The 13,104-nt window shown below is 34.3% G+C and overlaps 2 protein-coding genes across 2 annotated transcripts; both read left to right on the forward strand.

Moving 5' to 3' along the window:
* On the forward strand, positions 1-7,890 carry LOC132552647 (protein-glucosylgalactosylhydroxylysine glucosidase-like). The gene is made up of 12 exons (XM_060216835.1): positions 1-99; positions 273-649; positions 961-1,166; positions 2,029-2,233; positions 2,492-2,670; positions 3,444-3,667; positions 4,068-4,251; positions 4,738-4,947; positions 5,858-6,067; positions 6,286-6,386; positions 6,851-6,976; positions 7,540-7,890. Exons 1-12 carry the CDS (start codon positions 1-3, stop codon positions 7,888-7,890), a joined length of 2,472 nt encoding a protein of 823 aa, XP_060072818.1.
* A 1,895-nt stretch (positions 7,891-9,785) lies between these two features.
* On the forward strand, positions 9,786-12,013 carry LOC132552636 (mammalian ependymin-related protein 1-like). The gene is made up of 5 exons (XM_060216825.1): positions 9,786-9,852; positions 10,491-10,525; positions 10,900-11,034; positions 11,478-11,752; positions 11,947-12,013. The coding sequence occupies exons 1-5, from the start codon at positions 9,786-9,788 to the stop codon at positions 12,011-12,013; spliced, it is 579 nt and encodes a 192-aa protein (XP_060072808.1).
* The last annotated feature ends 1,091 nt before the right edge of the window (positions 12,014-13,104 follow it).

The raw sequence follows: 13,104 nt of genomic DNA on the forward strand, positions 1-13,104 counted from the left end.
ATGCCAGGGTCATTCGAGGCAACAGTTTCTTCATCGGTGTGTGCTCTCTTTATCTCCGAGAGGCAAAATCTTGTTAACAACGACCTTGAGAGTTACAAGGTGATTTCATTTGAAAAGATAACAAAGAGGACAACAGCAATGTAACCTACGGTCTTGGTAAACGATTATATATTTGATTTGCTCGTTTAAACTTATTCGCCATTGAATCATATGTATACAAGTTATTTTAACTAGCTATGATATAACGTTTAAAAACGTTTTTCTGTTTGTAGATGATGGAGGGAAGTTTACGGCGGCAGGTTCGTTGTTTACTTCTCTGTGTGTTGTGTTCTATACACCAGTATCTAGCTGTAGATATACGTATGACAGTTAAAGAAGTGAACGAAAGTACAAATGTGACCTTCTCAATTCATACTAACAAACAACAGAGAGATTTGAATCCTCAAGGCAATGGACATCTCGTCAATACCACACAAGGCAATGGACACTTCGTCAACACCACACAAGGCAATGGGCACCCCGTTAATACCAACAATAACGAAAAATACGTGACGATGATCCATGGGAATACTCAAAAGAGGATAAAATATACAGAAAGACCTTACCCAGCATTCCTTAACCCGGAAGTCACGGTGTTTTCCACCGGCGAGTATGTACTATTACATAGCACGTGTTATTTGAATAATTATATTTTTCAGTGTTTTTTATTCCGTTACTTGAGATATATTCTCTTCGATTGCTGAGGTAAACCCACTTTTAATTTTTCACACTATGGAAGCAAACCGGATGTGGATGTGTACTTTAAATACGCATACGCTCTGTATACAGAGAGCGAAAAGTGTACTATTAGATATATGTACTATATTTGAAGGTATATATTTATTCATAGGTGAGTCATTGCTATATTTAGATGCACTCACGTTGTTTCTAAATACTTAACTTATGCTGCTTATTTGTCAGACTACCCGATGCCCTGTCAATGCCAACTATCGGTAATGGTCACGTGGCTACGGTTGTCCATAGCGACACCATGTATCTAGGAGGACTGTACAATGGCTACAATATAACGAGTCACAGAGCAAGACTACAGTCAACCTCCTCCATTAGCATCACCGGCTTCTCCTTCGATGTAAATACTCGCAATCACTCCCTGGATGTCGGCAGAGGTATGTTAGAGTTTTACCATACATAAAGAAACGAATAAAAAGTTTATTGTCCACAGGCTATCTGAAGGTTTTCTCGCTTCCATATAATTTTCTTGTCATCCCTTCACTAAGATTTCATCCAATTCAACTTCCTAGGAAATGTGATACTAGGTCTGTACATGACTAAGCCTAATCACATACATTGTCTAATTCGGTTGGGTCCGGTCAATGATTTCAAATGCTTCATGTAGTATGACATGAAATAGTTCCTTAAAATCTTAAATTGGAATCCAGTTTGTATTTGTTTACCAGCATATTTTAAGTCAAGAAGTTTGGTGTAATAAAATTATGAACTGGTAACGATCACCAGACAACGCAAGTCAAGTACTGAAAATTACAATTTTTTGTATGGATCAATTTTCGTGTAACAGTTCGTGGACATAATGAATTCGTGAATTAAGATTACCTATGAAATCGACGAAAAACTCCCCCACGAAAATTAATCATTTTACAGTAAAATGAAATGAAAATTGATCGACGACAAATCAGTTACAATATAAAAAATAACGGTTCCTTTCCCATCGTTATGTAGCTATGGTAGTTTGAATAAATCACTCATTTTTGCTTGTCAGAGTCTTGCATAAATTGAGAATTCAAAACCATTGCATATATCAGGTAAGGAATGAAATGACTAATTTTACCATTGATTTCACTATATATCATTGTACATAAGCTAAACGAATGTTTAAGTTCTAACAATCAAATAAAAATGCATTGTATCAAGGTTCTTAGTTAATTTGAACATCGAATTTTAATTAGATTGAAGTTCTAAGGCACCCACATCAATATCTTATTTGTAATTTGATATATAAATGTCTTTTAGGTATATACGTTGAGGAGTACACGTCCGACTTTGTCACTGTTAAGCTGAAGATGTACGCTCACCAAGTCCTCTATAGCCTGTTAGTAACGGAAATTTCTGTGAGTAACGCTTTAACCGGAAATGTCCATCTAAATCTCTCCACCAACCCCGGACCGCCTAGCGATGACATTGAGATCACTAACTCAACGGTATTGGGAGATTTCAAGTAGGTTAAAAAAAACTAACCAGCTTATGATATGTTTATTCTCATAGACTGAAGAATAAAATCTGGTGACAGGACATCAAAATAAATAACATTTTAGGTTGTGAAGTGTTGATTCAAGGCTTCGATAAAACTATTATATGTTTGAAGATTATCAAAAAAAAATCGCCTTCTGTTTATTTTTTTTTATGAATTTTACATCATTATCACTTGAAATCATTAACGTCACTGATTTTCTGTTATGACATTGTTCTAATACAGGATATATTTTGGAACGACGAAAGAACCCGAGTACCACGAGAAGGACAAAATCCCGTTCATGGCTTTATCCACTCTGGTGCCTGACGTCATGAGTGTTCCTGCCGGAGAATCCGTCCGGCGTTTGTTTTTAACTTCAGTTGATTTCAGTTCTTATGTGGTTCAAGAATATCTCCAGTTAGGTATGTCTGTAGGTCAACATAAGTATCTAGGTCAACTTTTTTATAAGTATGTTACTTGACATGTACAAAAACCCTCTCTATTGTCCTCCTCGAACAAACACACACACAGTATCCCATTATATACTACAATTATTTTAATTTTTTCATTTTCAAAGAATTTCCCACTTTTTCGTTTTCTCGCTTCTATTGAATATGAGCTCAAGTGAAAATTTTCAGGAAAGAATTGAAAAAGAGAGTCATCAACTGCTGTGACGACGATACTTACACAAAAGTAGGGGGAAAACATCAATTCACACTTTTTCACTAAGTCATAAATGACAAATAAACCAACCGTCTCCATTATATGTTTTCTGGTTTTGCAAATGTTGTGTCGAAACGATGGTGCAAATATTTCTATTCATTACTATTTACTTGACATAATTTTTAAAAATTTTTGTTTAATGTTTGACACCATAAATATGACAAACATTGTTAACATTAATTACCAATTAACGCGTCAAATTTATAAAAGATGTTATTAATTGTTTAAGAAATATCTATAAATATCAGGCATTAACTTTACATTACAGTTAAAGATATATGAATTGATAACAGAAAGAACACGAATAGATTAAGAGAAAGCTTGCTTTCTAAATTATATATATATTGTTTATTTTTGTTTTATTTACCTATTTATTCATCTATTTATCTATTGTCAAAAATATCAGTATGTACATGGAAAATAAACTGTTTTTAATGTTACATAACTTTCACGTCGAATTGCTTGTTTTAAGGGCTCGACTTTTTCCTCAATGGCATGTTGGAATCGACCCATACACAGGTATGGGAAGAGTCTAATTGGAAAAAGGGGAGGATAGATGTCGGCGGAAACAACAATCTTAGCAGAATCAATTATGCAGCTATGTATTACTTACTCAGCGAGATCCCTTACCGAGATAAAATTGAACCATTCTTTGGAATATCACCTGGTGGTCTAGCCCACGGAGCACTGAATAAGGTATAGACAAGTTGCTAAATGCATTCGAATTATTGAGAGGTTGAATTTTTCGTGTTTCTTTCCTCTTGTTTCTCACTCAGTGCGAAACTATTTTGTACTCAAAGATTACATACTTTTAATTGAATTACGGTGATGTCGTTTTTTTTAAATATTAGTAGATATATGACGCACTGAGGTTTAGACAAGGCAGATAAATGTATTTTAGTCATTACTCTTTCACTATGATCTCAAGATGAACAATCTTAACAACGATCCTGTCAGAAGACATAATATGGTAATTTGCTGACTATGAAAGAGTATGTCTAACGATCCCCATATTTGTTCTGGGGTCCTAGACTCTCTTTAGAAATTTATCTATGAGGTATTTATGTCACGGATACCTTGTTGTTTTGTTAACCAGGATTACGAAGGTCACGTGTTCTGGGACCAAGAGACCTGGATGTTTCCGCCAATGCTCCTTTTGTTCGGTGACAAAGGCAAAAAGATAATCCAGACTCGCGTTAGGACACACGGGGCTGCGAAACAGTACGCTAAAGATAGAGGTTATCAGGGAGCAATGTATCCGTGGGAGAGTGCATTTACTGGTAGGTCGTCCAGTAAACACAGTTCCTTATATTTTTGGATCAAGTATGCTATAGTAAAGGAATATAATTTGTTTTGTATGTATTTTTGATACTTCTGTATGTAACAGAGGTCAATATTTATGATAATGTCCCCGCTAGAATTCGAACCCGGAATCCCTTGCTTACTAGTCTTTCACTAAACCGGTCAAGCTAAAGAGAAGTTCTCTCTCGCCGAGCGGTATATTGAGGCTAGTATTTACCAGGGTTACATGAACTTCTACTTAAAGCTTAATAAATAGTTTTCTTAAAGAATTATAACACAATGAAAACCGAAGTATTGGCGGAAATAAGGCAATGCATCAAAGCTGTCCTTTTTGTGACCTGACTCAGGGATCGTATTAAAATTTGTTGCTAACTTCAATTAATTTGATCAGTGAATTCGAAAACTGAATGATCGTCAATTTCTCGACAAATAGAATAAATAAACATATGACATATTTGGAACAGGTCTTAATGTGTGTCCCTCTACCGAATGTTCCAAATACGAACAACACATCACCGGCGACATCGCTTTCGCGTTCAAGCAGTACATCATGATGACACGGGACACAAACTTCATCCAGAAAGACGGTGGAGCTGACGTCATCACGGATATAGCCTCTTTTTGGTTGTCTCGTATGACGTACAACCAAAGCATGGATCGTTTTGAAATACATGGTAATATAGATATAGAAGAATGGTTTGACTATATATGGTAACATTAATATAACTACGTATGTTTTTTTTGTGAAAAAGATGAAAAATAAGGGATTATAAATGACCATTGTTATACAATCTGATATCATCTGTCTTACAAAGAGAAAATGCTGTGGAGTTTAAAACAAGATTACCTTTCCAGCAAAATAAAACGTAGTTAATTTTATGTAATGTTTGACACCATGGTATAAGGATTGCTGGACTAAGTCAGAAAAAATATAACATACTGTCCACTTACTTGGTACTATCGAAATTTTCAAATACTAATTTTAAAACGACATTCTTTATACTGTGTTTATTTGTGATAATCTTTCAACATGATCTGCTCTTCATAACCTTATACCACTGAAACAACTTCCAGGAGTTGGATTTTGTGTTGATTTTGTCAAATGGCCTTAAACCCCCCCCCCCCCCCCCCCCCCCCCCCCAAAAAAAAAAAAAAAAAAAAGTATAGAAAACATCTCCCTCTGAAGAGATAGAATGATTTTAAATAACACTATAGCTTCATGAATTTGTTTAAAAGCTGATATTCCTTGAAATTATATTACATATGAATATTTGAGAACTGTGTTATACTTAAGCAAGACTATTTTATTCATACACTATATTACATTAAGATGAACGAACACTTCGAATGAAGTTTACATGATAAATCCTAACGATATATGATACCAACTTCAGATATCTATGGCATGTCGGTATTTTTTTAGAAGTTTTAAATTCTATTTTAGACATACATGTATATCGTAAGAAATACTCACTTACATATTGTAATTATCCAATGTTACAAAATAAAATAAGTAAATCAAAATATCATCTCAGAAGTGAGAACGAAAAACGAATAGATTTTGAAACAAATTTTCTGCTACAGATGTGATGCCTCCGGACGAGTACCACTACCCAGTCAACAACTCTGTTTACACAAATAGTGTTGCTAACATTAGTCTCCTCCTTCCCAAGTACGCCCTCTCTTTGGTCAACAGAACGGTGGACCCGAAATTCGAGCAAGCAGCAAAGAAATTATACATACCTTTTAATCAAACCACGAAATGGCATCCAGAATATGACGGATACACACCAGGTAGGCATCTTGAAAAAAAAATAATATCAGTTTCAGGTAAAAAAAAAATAATGATAAAATCAAGAAGAACAAAATTTTATGATTGAATTAACCATTAAGCTCGCTAAACACACATAGTGTTTAAAAAAGTAAGTTTATTTATCTTAGATACTCATACGGAAGGACAAACACATTCTTAAATTAACACTGTATGTCTCAACTGATCTATTCATGTACAGATACTACAGTCAAACAAGCTGATGTTGTCCTACTTGGATTCCCTCTTATGAAGGAAATGTCTGCAGACGTTAGGGAAAATGATCTCAACATATACGAAAAAGTAAGTCAATGATAAAAAAGGGATGCAAAAAAACTTGTAGATCACTGAGGAGAATAAGATTTCATATTGCAATACATATGTGTTGTAACTTTGTATCTTCAATTCAGTTGAAGAACAGTGTTTTCAATTTTATTTTCAACTAATTTTATCTACAAAGAACAAATATCAGTAGGATTGGATATCAGGCATTGACTACCTCAGTCTTCTCCTTATAGTGATAACACGTGGTACAGGAAAAAGAAAGTAAGAAAGAGGCATATAACATATATACATGTGAAAGAGTTAAGGGGAAGTAACTCCTCGAGGTTTATAGATACGATCATCTACACATATCTAATTTGATAAATTTATTACATTACATTGATATTATATATTGTACAAGAACATTGTTTGATTATTAAAATAAGATAGGTGTAATAAAAACAACATGTAGAGAAAGACATGATGATATTGCAATGTTACAGGTAACACCGGGAGGTCCTGCCATGACGTGGGGGATGTTTGCTATTGGTTGGCTGGAACAAAACGCCACATCTAAAGCGGAAACCCTGTTTAAGAAACAGTTTGATAACGTCATCCCGCCATTTTATGTAAGTTTTCTGATTATTGTTCTTTCTGTGAGGCAAGTACATTTGTATCTAAGTTGATGTCATGTCATAAAGCTTGAAATTATTTGTGTTTTATTTCCGTAACTAAATACTTTGTTATATTTCTCAATGAAGATGAGTATTTCTTGTTTACAAACACATGAATAAACAATGATGTTTACATTTGTTATGACAGTGTGTGAAGTATGTATATAATGATGTGTACAATTATGTAACGGCTTGAATTAACATGCTTACACAGTTAAATGTGACTAATACAGTTATTTCCCTTTCATTGTATCGCGAGAGGAATCTGACGTCACGTACTTATTTGATTTTAACGACAAAAATAATCATGACATATACTTGTACTAATGTAGACCTGGTTATAATGTATGGCTAAAATAAGTGGAGTGCATCCCTAGGTTATTTATGTTTCCGATATACATTACAATATATATATATATATATGACAATCATATCGAATTGCGTATCTGATATCTACGTGGCCTAAATAGACACTAACATTCTGTCGTCATGCCTCTGTTATCTCCATTCATCTTCAGATTTGGTCCGAAGAGCCGGCAGGACGTGGTGCTAGAAATTTCCTAACGGGTATGGGCGGGTACCTACAGTCCCTCATGTTCGGGTATGGTGGATTTAGAATATTTGAGGACAGACTTCAATTTAACCCTACTCTTCCTCCTGATACGTCGACCTTCAATATAACCGGGGTGGATTATCTGGGCGGATATTTCGATTTCAGTTTTGGTGATAAATATATGACAGTAAACCAAACAAAAGCTGCTTTAGAGGAGATGAAGATAGTTATAGCCTCCACTGGTCAGACTCAAACTCTAGATATCGGTGTTATAGTTCAGTATCAAACGTGTCAAGCGGCGTTAATGCTTGTATAACGATACCTTAAATGACCAGACTTGAAAATATTCTTGTAATATGCAATAAATTTAATCAACTAGTGTGTTATAAAAAAAAACTTGTAACAGTATGAGTGACATGAAGATGCAGAAACATCTAAGTGTTGATGCATACCACGAACAACTATAGCCCTTTATATATAGTCGAACTTCATTAACTCATATAACACGATGACCCCGTATAATTCGAAGTATGTAGTCTGTCCCTGCCAAAATTTTCACCAAATGTTCTATCTCACTTAAGTCGAACACTCGGATAGCTTGAAGCTTACCAGCGGCCCGCCTACTTCGAAATAACGAAGTTCGATTGTATAATTACCATGATATCAAATGGGTTGTTATTTGAATTCGACTTCTAAATTTCCACTCGTTATGGCCCCTAGGATCACTAATGATTCGTAGAAGGACGGAAAAGCTGCATGATGCAACTGAATTCATTTTTAATATAATTGTATCTAATATTGAAATATTCTATTCAATTGTATTTTATTTACAATCCTTATTAAAGCTGTGCATCTTCTACTAATTCTCGTATCGTCTTTGTTCTGCTATTACGGAAATAACGTTAGTGTACCATCGACATATGGTTAACAGTGCTTGAATATCGCAAAAATGTGTTTGAAAACAGTCGATTAATTACAGTTCACAAATAAGGAAGGGACGTATTTTACGGACTTAATATGCAAGATATCCCCTTGTTGATAACCGATGGCAATTTCAAAATGTTGGATAGCTATCATGTTCATAGCTTATTTGACTACTAAACATCCATTTCTTATTGTGAAGATATCATATACAAACCATGGTAAGGGATATCGGAGCTAAAAGTCTGTTTGAATGATCAGAATGATTGATACTCCTGTCCCACATAGTACTTAAAGTGCATCGATTTTGCCATAATGTGTTTTGTGATTGATGATAACAATATCTTTGTTCCTATTTTTCGACCGTTTCATCAATGTGATGTTATTATTTTGGTTTGTGTTTATATTTGCCAATTTTTGAGTGTTTTCGTATATTTTTGCCTTTTCCTATCGATCCCATCAACCAAAACAGTCATACCAACAAAATTATTTAACAGCCCACTACTTGACAAATATGAGACAATGTACACACGTTAAAAGCCGAAAACCACCACAACACGCCTTCTCAGTTACAGTTTACATGTTTTGATATGTATATTTCAACGTGCTATAAAATCTCCATCTGGTTCATCTGATATACCGACACTTATCGAAATGTGTCAAGCGAGATAAATATCATAACATTATGCAACGAGAACGTCTTTCAAACCAGACATTATGACAAAGTTTCAAATGTCTCAAAAATTTGAATTTAAGACTTAATATTGGCTAAACAAACACTACGCTAATTGTGAACTGCCTTTGTTAACCTATTGATACTCTAAATGGTATGTATTACCAACTACTTTGGAACGATGCTGTCAATGTCAATATAGTTATGCAAATGACTTTACACGTTGAAAGTGTCACAATGATATGTACTATGACCTGTTACGAAACCATCTTTCGCTTTGTCCTATCAACTTAAGCACTGTTGGTTATCTATAAAATAACACTGTTATATATACAGGTCGTTTCCAGAAAAACACTTTAACACGATATGAATTGTTATGACGAAGTCGAGATATTTATTTGTGACGATATTTCCCTTTATTTCCAATATTTTTTTATGTAAACACAACTGAAGTGCTAACCATACAGGGCGGACCAATCTCGAAATTGTGTGGTTTTCACTGGTCAGTTCAACAAATCCATGAGGTCAACAGATAAGATAGTCCTGCCATATATTAGGACCATGTGTCCAAACGTGGTCACTCTCAGAGATTGGAGAGCCACGGTTCGGACTTCATCATGAAATACTTAATCATCCTTAGTGCTCTCGCTTGCGTTGCCTACTCTCAACTTCCCGGGCCTTGTGGTAAGTAACATCAGATTCATTCCCGGGTCTTATGGTAAGTAACATCAGATTCATTCCCGGGTCTTGTGGCAAGTAACATCAAACTCCAAGGTCTTGTGATTGTACCACTATATATCAAATCCAAGTGTCAGTTTGTAACAAATATCACGGTATAGGGGTCAGACTGCACGCCGATAATTCTTAATATTTATATCGATTAAGTTGTAAGTGCACATTCGGTTTATTTTTCCCAGATCGAGGCTGATTACAATTTTCTATACTTTCCCTTTCTAGAATTCCATCCCTGAAGATTTCGAGAAGGGGAAAAAAATCTTATGTACATATGTATGAAGTTGTTCGATTCATTATAAATATGATTTATAATCGAAACATTACTTTTTAATATAGTGATGTGATTTATTTATCTTTACTAAGATAACATCAAAATGTACTGACTTCGACCCCCAATTTTACAACATACGTTAACATATGCGATTAGCTAGTCCGAATTCCCGACATTTTCAGGTTTTGAAATACTAGAATTTGATAAAATAATTAAAGTTCGAATTGGCCCTAACGGCCATTTCTATACTGCGATGTAATTCTATCACATCTGCATACCCATCCTAACAAATATAACTGATGTATATTGATTTCAGAGTCGCCCAAACAATGGGAAGGGAGAGTTTTGACTGTAAGTACTATTAAATCAATTTATTTGTTTTTGTCTATAATGATTGGTCTGAAAGCCTTAATATAAATAAATAAAACGTGTTCAATCGATGTTGTAAAGCATTTTTTTTATTTGGGGTTGGTAAGTATATAAAGAAGAGAATTTATACATACATGTATGTCAATTCATATTCGCTTCATTCGGTACATTCGTACACTGTAGGTGACAGCATAATCAGCAAATTATCACACTTTTTTTTCCTGGTTGTGATATGAGAACCTCTATTCTTCATGATGATAGGATGTGAAATATAAAGACAATCCAGACTTAAAACTCCAACATTCATTTGTATTTTTTTTTTTTTTTTTTTTCATTTTCAAAATATTTCTTCTTAGCTTGACAGGAGCAAGAATTTCACTCAGATAGGAAAGGTCAGCTATGATGAAACACAAAGAAGAGAAAGAATTATTGAAGAGGTTGAATTCGGATCCGACCGGGATTATTTCGATTCTCTATTTCTCCATAATGTCGTAAGTACAAGTTTTCTACATGACAAATTTACATCTGACGCGAAGAACACTTCAATCAAATACAGATATATATAATCTTAGTAAAATATCAGTTTTAAGTGTTTGTGAATTTCCTGGGACCTTTACACGCTTTTGTAGTAATGACAACCAGTTCAAACGGAAAATTCGATCCGAGTTGATAATTCAAATTTGTTATCCACTTCAATGAAATTTCCATATCATGGAATGATATCGCACATTACTAGACATGCAGAGAGACATGCGGCATTAGAAGAATATACCTGTGTGAAACAAAACAAAAATGTCAATATTAGTTAACATTGACGCGCCAATAATTTCCATATATTGCAGGCTCCATTTTACCAGTCATATGATCTCGCGTCATACCAAGAAATGAAACCTCAAAATGGATTTCAAAACATTAAAGCATTATTTCATTGTAGGGAAAGGGTTATATCCTTAACCTGAAAACGAGGAAGTGTAACGTAACAAACTTGACAGAACCATTCATCCCCCGTGGTATTCCTCGGGAGGCCGAATTTTCTGGCGAGGCAACCATTGGAGCTGCCGGTGTTCCCGGAGAGTACATGGTTGTGGAGAACTTTAAGGGTACCTTCAGATCTACTGGGGCCAAGTTCTTTGGTGTAGCCACTCGACCAGATTGCTTTCCAGTCGAGTTTGGTTATTACAACGAGAAAACTGGATTTGTTCAACAAACGTAAGAACTACACTTTTATCTTCCGGTTACTATAAATAGAATGATTTGTAATACGTTGTATACTTAACAGTTTGTATAGTTTTTTTTTATTAGTTTTATACAGTGAATTTACGTGTTTAATAGACAACACATCCAGAAAAATACTTGTAATTCAGATTTGTAAATGATTAAAGAATAAATTGTTTCTTTTTCAGAATATTTGACGTCAATATTGGAATTTCTGATCCTAATGTTTTCATTCCACCAAGAGAATGCCTTTAGATTTTTTTTAACCTATTAAAATTATTTCCATAACTACTTGAATATGAGTCTTTTGTCCTTAGCCACAGGCAAAAATATGCTCTAAAGGTGAGAGGTTATACACACTTTTGAGGGAGAACATCTTCAGTAATTACATATAAGTAAAGATATTTGGATTATGTAATAAAGCGACAGTCTTCATCTACACATGCTTATGGTACTGGCTACATAACTTTACTTCGGAACCTCTCTTACATTGATATCTGCATACAAATGATGCTAAAAAACGATATATTTTAATGATATTATGATTTGGATCCAATATTGTTGGTTACTAACTGTACAGTTGACATAATGATGACACCGATGAACAGTTGTAGATATTAATTAATGTAGTTGATTTATCGCATGCTTTTCTTATGACATGCATAAAATGTAGATAACATTAATGGGAGAAACACACCCTCACGAACTCGCTCCATGCCCAGTTTGAATACCTGGACTAATTGTCATAGTATCATAAATGAACGTCTGAACAGTGGATTGATATTTTTAATTTTTAAACAAAGGAATATTTGTGAATGAATAAATATGAATTTGTGAATAATTTAATTGAGGTGTAGAACTGTACAGAAGACACATGTGCGTTTAAAAGAAGATACATTAAAGTCAAGTTATAATTAATCTTCATGGAAAAGCTGTCCTTTTAGGATTCACTAGTGATACTAGGAGCAACTGTACGAAAGACTTTTTAATAGTAATACTAATACTAATATCAAATTTGATATAAGAATATCTGTCAGGCTGAACAGTAACTGGTGTATGCAATATGGATATTAATAATTAGATTATTGTTAATATAAATGTTGCAATGAATCCAGTCATTCTATATATAGAATGATCAACAAAGAAAACACTGCAATACCTGTCTCATCAATAAGATTTCGATATATGAAAAGGTTCATATATCACAAGTTCCTCATACTATCGCAGTAAATACAGACGTTTTTAGTCCGTGTGGCCTGAGATAAGAGATTACATATCATTTCTTATCAATGCTATACAGCGATTATTTGTATACACAGTGCACAGCATTAAATTTCATTTACTAT

This window comes from Ylistrum balloti, unplaced genomic scaffold (assembly GCF_031769215.1).
Source record: "Ylistrum balloti isolate Yb309-2 unplaced genomic scaffold, AGI_CSIRO_Ybal_v1 Utg370264, whole genome shotgun sequence".
Classification (NCBI taxonomy): domain Eukaryota; kingdom Metazoa; phylum Mollusca; class Bivalvia; order Pectinida; family Pectinidae; genus Ylistrum; species Ylistrum balloti.